The 7,775-nt window shown below is 40.8% G+C and overlaps 1 protein-coding gene across 1 annotated transcript; it reads left to right on the forward strand.

The window, feature by feature from the left end:
- The first annotated feature begins 448 nt into the window (after positions 1–448).
- On the forward strand, positions 449–6,629 carry gdf6a (growth differentiation factor 6a). Its single transcript, XM_060920666.1, has 2 exons — positions 449–903; positions 4,185–6,629. The coding sequence occupies exons 1-2, from the start codon at positions 552–554 to the stop codon at positions 5,078–5,080; spliced, it is 1,248 nt and encodes a 415-aa protein (XP_060776649.1). The 5' UTR covers positions 449–551; the 3' UTR covers positions 5,081–6,629.
- The last annotated feature ends 1,146 nt before the right edge of the window (positions 6,630–7,775 follow it).

The raw sequence follows: 7,775 nt of genomic DNA on the forward strand, positions 1-7,775 counted from the left end.
AGACAAAGAAACGTGCACTTTGCATTTTATTTATGTTTGTTTTTTCATGTTTCTTTTGAAAAAAAAAAGCTGATTGAAATGTGTTGTTTGGAGTTCAGTGAGTAATGTCAGGCTACAACAGCTTGTTTTGTTTTTGGATTTGCATGAAACTTTATGCATCTAAGTTCAGCTGTATCCAGTGCAACAGATCTGTGTGTTTTCTGTGGACATGTTCACCCCTGTCCGCAGGGATGTTAGTCCGCCCGTAATTTCTGCCTAACGTGGCCCGGGGGCTTTGCGCTCCCCCTCCCTCCCTCCCTCCCTCGGCGCGTTTCTCCCGGTCTCACTGTGGAGATGGACAGAAGTGGGCAGAGGCTTCTTTGGTAATTGCGTGAGCGCACGGCGGGTGGGCGTGTCCCAGCAGCTCTGGCGGCCTGTGCGTATCCAGAGCGCAAAGCGAGCGCGCATCACTGCTCTTCCGAACTTCACTCCAGCGCCTGTGAGGGAACGCGAACCCAAACGCCGGCTTCACTGTGGAGAAGGTTTCGGCGCACATCTGGGACCCCGCCGCTATGGACGCCTCGCGAACACTCGCGCTGTGCGTGCTCTTGGTTTTCCTGTGGAGTTTACCGTGCATCAGCCGCTCGGCCGCGATCGTGCCTTCCTCGGGGCCGAAAAGGAACAGGGGTTCCAGGAGCCCGCATGATGGACAAAGGTCACCCAAATTTCTGAAAGAGGTTTTTGCGTCCTCCTCCTCCGGTCTCAGTGGACGGAATGATTTGAAGAACTCGGTTGTGCCACACGATTACATGCTCTCCATATACAGGACTTACTCTGCCGCTGAGAAGCTGGGACTCAACGCGAGCTTTTTCCGCTCTTCCAAGTCTGCGAATACCATAACAAGTTTTGTAGACAGGGGAAAAGGTTTGTTCTGCATTCACATGGAACTTTGGTGCATTAAACATTCTGATCATGCTGTAATAACAGAAGTGGAGAAGGCATTTCTGTGCGCATTTCCACGTTCACCCCAAGTACAGAGTTTCCTCCTGTCGCGCGCATCATTTTGCTTAAATGTGGATGTTTTTACAGTTGATCATTTTTAGTTTTCAGACAAAGCTAACGTTTTGGTAGGAAAAAAAAGTCAAAAGGACTGGAAGATAAAATTGATGCAAAAAAAATGCTAAAAACCTGAAAAAAAATCACGATGAAGAAACTGTAATTTCCCCCTACAAACAGCTTTTAACAATAGCATGGTCTTCTTATTTAGGGAACAATTTAGCCCTAATTGTAACTCCGCCTCAGATTTTGGGGCGTATAGACTACATTTAAATTGGTTTTACATTGACGCCAAAGTGCCACACCAACAAAGCCCTAATTGGGGCATTTTCTCAATGAAGGTAATAAATCACTCCTCCAACATCCTCGCGTGCAAGCAGTCAAACCCTGGGTTTTTTTTCATATATTTTCACATTACATTGGAGAGTCACTGACTGTCTAGAAAAATAAAAAATCCAGCGTTGAATTGTCAGTGTTCACATGGACTAGGTCTTAATGCAACCTCATTTAACTGAAATGAACTTGTATGAACACAGTATGTTTACTCTGGGGTTTTCTTCTTCTTCTTTTTGCATTTTTTTCAGAAGAGATTTTTTTTTGTAAAATAGACCATTAGACATAGAAAAAGGGAGCAAAAACAATTCAGTGAACTTTTTCTTAGTTTAACAATATGTTAAATTAATTAAAATTGCGTAAAAGGACAGCATGAAGCAGCACTACACTACACACACACACACACACACACACACACACACACACACACACACACACACACTGTTTTTGATTAGATTATTAGATTAGATTATAGTAATTATCTCATTTTGTTATAGGAATAGTTATTCATAGCAACATGTTTGGGCAAGCAGTTTAAATAAATAAGTAAGTCAATAAATAAATACATTTCTCTATTCTGCAAATTCATCATCAGGCCTGTTCACAACACAGGTTATTTGATGATATTTTGAAAAAGAAAAAAAAAACTCTTGTGTGAGTTTGATTTGTCACTGGTTGTGACCCACAGGTGAACCATCAGGGCACTGAATCACTCACTGGAGAGTTTTGGTTCTGGTTTGATTGACTGTTGATGTAACCATCACTGTCTCTGTGTCTGCACTACAGTAATGAAAAGCTCAGCCGAAAGCACATCATCAAAATAGGATGAATTTGTATAGAATTTTTCATATCAGTGATTTTTTTTTTTTTTGTTGCCTACAATTTCTACCTCCTTGCATGTTGGCTATTTTTGGACCATAGTACAGGAAAGTTTTTCAGAGCTTGGTGATCTGACCACTGAATGAATACTGAGGTCTTTTCGGAGACAAGACATAAGTCATAAATACATATTTTGACATATTTGACATATTATTGCATATTGAAACACGCCACATGCATTGAAATACGACTGGACTGCGTGTTCACATGCCTGCAAATGGGAAAATCTACAAAAAAAAGTTTCATGAACAGAATAACTGATGCTGAATGGCAGAGGCACAGATTGAAGTGTCCTCTGCTCAGTCCACCTTATTCGATGCTGGATGTTATCAAATATCGTTCTCACACAAGTGAACATGCAATCATGAGAAGGAGCAAGTCCTTATATATAACGACACTGTAAAAAAAACCACTCAAACAAAAAGTCAAATATTTCCCAAAGAAATTCACATCGGTATAGTTGCAAGACTGGACAAAAACAAGCGGATGAAAATTACTTCTGGCACTTGGAGTAACACATTAAAACGCAGATGGTCTCTCTCTCTCTCTCTCTCTCTCTCTCTCTCTCTCTCTCTCTCCCCCCAAATCATATCTGGACCAAAACGTGCACGGCTGTAAGTGGGACAGTGGAGGAATTGTTTGTCTGACGCTTGGTTATCAATTAAAAAAAAGGATGTTTAGGCGGCTCTTGTTCCTGCAGGCGTGTAAAAGCCTCTGCAACTGTACAAATGGGACCGCAATAACTTTTATAGTCAAAACAGTCAGGCAACGCATTTTTGCACCGAAAATGTTATCGTTGGCAGAGAGCATGAAATATAAGCATTGAAGTCTTTTGGAGGTGTGTGTGTGTGTGTGTGTGTGTGTGTGTGTGTGTGTGTGTGTGTGTGCAGAACTGTTAATTATTTGTTGACTTTGTATTCGATTTATTTCAAGTCTTAAAAGTTAATGCAAGCCATACGCGCATAGAAACAGAGATAAACACAGTTTTCTTCTTCTTTTTTTTTAAATAATGCGACTTGTGCAGAAACACACACACACACACACACACACACACACACACACACACACACACACACAGGTCCTGTTGTCTTTATTTTAATGGATAGAATGAGTAGAAATTTCACCAAAGCAGACTTTTCTTTTGTTTAGATTAAGAATAATATTTAACAAAAAAAATGCTCTTTTTATCATGTGACCAAAAACATCATTATAGTGTATTGTGAATAAACGCAGCAGGCAGATCTATTAGATATAGCTTTATTGAATCTCCAAGGTTAGTGTGAACCGATATTTCATTCGTTAAAACCATCAGATGAATTGCATTTGCTCGTTGTGGTGATGGACTCGGTCCGACTCGGCCCCTGACTTCCCTCCGGGGAGAGAACGCATGCAGTGCGCATGGCTCGGCTACACCGCCGACTCCACTGGGCCATTTTTCTTGCTGCCTTGCTCAGTCTCTCCATCAGCGCATTAACAGGTCAATGTGGCATTTTGTTTTTATTTCTTAGTTAAACTGCACACATGTATGTTTTTTTTCCCCTCCCAAGTGGTCTAATGTTTCCCAGTTCCCTATAAACCCTGAAAAAGAGAACAGTAGAATTTGGCAGTAACTATTGCTCGATAATGTTACGTGTTTATTGGGAATGGAGCAGAACAGGTTTTAATTTGCACCTATAATAATAATAATAATAATAATAATAATAATAATAATCTGATAAACTCTGTTTGCAGTAGCTCTAACGTGACACACATTAGTCATTTTTTGCTTTGCGAATAAACAAGAAGCGAAGTATATAATGAGGCGACCTAAATAATAATAATAATAATAATAATAATAATAATAATAATAATAATAAAGTATGGTTCCTTTTTTTGCATCCGTATTCGTTTTGCGAAACTGAATGTAAATTATTTTTCTTTTCTTTTTAATCTTGCAGACGATCTCTCGCATTTCCCTTTGCGCAGACAGAAATATGTGTTTGATGTCTCCACTCTCTCGGACAAAGAGGAGCTGGTGGGAGCAGAACTGAGGATCCTCCGTAAACCCCCAGAGGACGCGTTGTCCCCTCAGTCGGGTCTCTACAACATCGAGCTGCTGTCCTGCTCCTCAGCCAGCTCTCTGCGCTCCAGCAGGTCTGTGGGTCTGCGCGACGCCCGGAACCCGACCTGGGAGGTTTTGGACGTGTGGGATATGTTTAAAAGCAGACTGTCCACGCCTCACGGGAGTCAGCTGTGTGTGGAGCTCAAGGCCGGTGTGGGTCAGTCCGATGCTGAAATGGACTTCAGGTCCCTCGGTTTGGAGCGGCGCGGTCGCGCGCAGCGGGAGAAGGCCATCCTGGTGGTCTATGCCCGTTCCAGGAAAAGGGAGAACCTTTTCAATGAGATGCGGGAAAAAATCAAGTCGGCTCGAGGCTCTCGCGGCTCCGAGCAGGACACCGGGCTGCACTTTAAAGCGCGTCGGAGACGGAGAACTGCGCTGAGCAACCGGCACGGCAAGAGACACGGCAAAAAGTCCAAGTCGAGATGCAGCCGCAAGGCGCTACACGTGAACTTCAAGGAGCTCGGCTGGGACGACTGGATAATCGCGCCTCTGGACTATGAAGCGTACCACTGTGAGGGCATGTGCGATTTCCCTCTCAGGTCGCACCTGGAGCCCACGAACCACGCCATCATCCAAACTCTCATGAACTCCATGGACCCGAACAGCACGCCGCCCAGCTGCTGCGTGCCCACCAAACTCAGCCCTATCAGTATACTGTACATAGACTCCGGCAATAACGTCGTTTACAAACAGTACGAGGACATGGTTGTGGAGCAGTGCGGCTGCAGGTAGCAATGCACAACGTGAACGTACCCACGTTTAACACACTTGAAGTAGAGGCCACCCGAACTCGAATCCGCGTCCAGAATAAAGTTCAAGTCCCTGCATTTCTACAAAAAGACGTGTTTAGGCCACATAGGGTTTCATGGTCATTTCTTGCCATAACCATAATGCTTCTACTACATGAACTCTCATCACTATGGCACCGACCACTTTTCTCTTCAAGGAACCTATTTTTCTTGCCTATAATGGGTCAGAACCCTAATTTCGTTAGATCATGGCATATTATTATAGCTTGCACAGTGCCTAAGCAGTTTCCCATTAGCCACATATCGAAACGCGTAAAAAAAAAAGAGAGAGAGAGCTTAAAGTAGGATTTTCTTGTCTCTCAGGCAAGTAGCCGAAGGTAACAAAATGCCAGGTTTTGTGCATAACCGTCTGGACAGGATTCACTGGGGATTTTGTTACACTATTATCTATGCGGACTAAAAGGAATGGGGTGTTGGGCACCTGTTCAAACGCAGCCAGTAAAGTGATGTGTCTGAGCTCACTGTGTTTCACTACGGTCCGGTGCGCGGTCACGTGGTGCCTTTGCCTGCGTCCTGCTTTAGAGCACGGTCTGCGCATGCGTTATGTTATGCCACAGATTATTATTATTATTATTATTATTATTATTATTATTATTATTATTATTATTATTAGCTCCTGCAGTGTTGACTGTAATTTGCAAAAAAAAAAAAAACAACCAACAAAAATTCTGAAAAGCAATGTTACTGAGAGAGAGAGAGAGAGAGAGAGAGAGAGAGAGAGAGAGATATGTGTAAAAGACAAAGCTGTTCCATGCACGAGGGACTGATTATGGAAGAAAAAAAAAACTTTAAACTTTATTTTGAAGTGCCTGGACTTTTTACTGCATGGGGTCACGGTGCCTGCTAAAAAGTCCACAAAACAAACTCCTCATGTTGGACACATATGAGGGTGGACCAGCAAAAAGACTTCTCTGAGAGAGAGAGAGAGAAAGAGAGAGAGAATATCAGCCCTTGTATTCCCGAAATGCACTTGACTGTATAGCGGACTGTCCGGATCCTTTTCCTCACCCAGTACTGAGGGAAAAGAGACTCGAGTGAGATTTTATTTAAATGCACATTAGCTTCGAATGCACTGTTCTTCCTTATTTGAGCTGTAAATATGTGTACAGTTAAAAACTAAAAAGGCGCAAGGAGTGGAGAAATGACCAGCCACGCTTCTTTGTAAATGTACATTTAAAAAAAAATGCACTCAAATCGTTCTAATTTCTATTCTATAATTATTTTTTATTATTTGTGATGTACAGAGTTTCATGATAATCTCGTATTTCTTACAGTGATCCAAATTAATAATTTAAAAAAAATGTATTCAGTACTTGCTGAGGGTGGAAATGACCAATATCGTTATATGTCTACCTCATTATGGCATAGAGTTGAAGTTTTGAGGTGCATTCAGTTAGAGTGTAAAGGTTTTTCTTTTCCAATTCTATATACAATATATCAATGGATAATAATCCACACTATTACTGTACTAATAAAACGGAAAATGAGTTATTTGTGTGTCGCTAGTGGCTCATGAAAACACACGATATGTGAGGGGAAATTTATTATTATTATTATTATTTAGAAAATCATCACTTCTTTGACTTTTATGATTATTATTTTGGTAATTATAACTATAGAATTGTGTAGATCATCTTTTATTGCATCCATCGTCCAGGTTACATTTGTATATTTTTCATATAATTGTGTATAAAACTCAATCACATTGTCTATTCTTTTAAACTAAATTTTGTGATATCATACCTGATATACAGTGCAGGCAATTTTTTTTCTTCTACTTTGATTTTTGATTTTAATTGTCTTTAAAAAAAAAAGAAAATCAGAATTTTAAACATTGCAATCTTGACTTCTCAATCCAATAATCAGTAATCAATCCTGGTAGATCAGAGAAATCAATCTTAAAACGAAACAAAGCAAAACAAAACAACAAAACTGCACCTTGTGCAGTGAGCTCATAGCATATGGCCATGTGAGAGAAATCCAGCAGCTGTCAGCACTATGAGGCAGCATGTACCATCAACAAGCTGTTTCTCAATGAATTAACCATCCACAGGTCAAGTTTTCTTAACACTGTAATGTTTCCCAATCTTCAGATGAAAAGATTTAAAAGCAGGGATTGCTTCCATATAGGTGGCTGGCCTTAGCCTGGAAGCAATTAGAAAATTGCTTTGAAATGGCATATGTTGTCCACACACTAGTACAGTATCATGTCACCCTACACATGTTTAGTCAGGGAAGAGAAAAAAAGATGCTAAGCACGGCTTTTAAATCGCCACAGAAAATGACAGTTGCAACAGAAATTCCCTCAGAATAAAGCTGGTGATAGCACCATAAGTGTTAAATGGGATCTGTCCAAGACTCATCACCAGTAAATCAAAACATATCAGAATAAATAGTTATTTAGTACTCAGTTCACAAATGCTGTTAAAAATAAATCCAAATGCTTTGGATTCAAGCAAATTTTACATTACATTATACATACCGTATAGGATAACAGTAACTTTAATACATTGCTGATTTTCGGCGTCCTTTCTGCTCCTTATCAGACAAGCAGAGAAGCGTTGTTCCAGATGCATTCTCTGACAAAATTGTGTTTACATTTCTATTTCCAAAATAGA

Source organism: Neoarius graeffei, chromosome 5, assembly GCF_027579695.1.
Source record: "Neoarius graeffei isolate fNeoGra1 chromosome 5, fNeoGra1.pri, whole genome shotgun sequence".
In the NCBI taxonomy this organism is placed as follows: Eukaryota; Metazoa; Chordata; class Actinopteri; order Siluriformes; family Ariidae; genus Neoarius; species Neoarius graeffei.

Bases quoted from the DNA above. Each gene is read 5' to 3' on its own strand.
- gdf6a (XM_060920666.1), top strand. From the start codon at position 552: ATGGACGCCTCGCGAACACTCGCGCTGTGCGTGCTCTTGGTTTTCCTG. The intron at 904-4,184 runs GTTTGTTCTGCA...TTAATCTTGCAG, and splicing joins TTTTGTAGACAGGGGAAAAG to ACGATCTCTCGCATTTCCCT.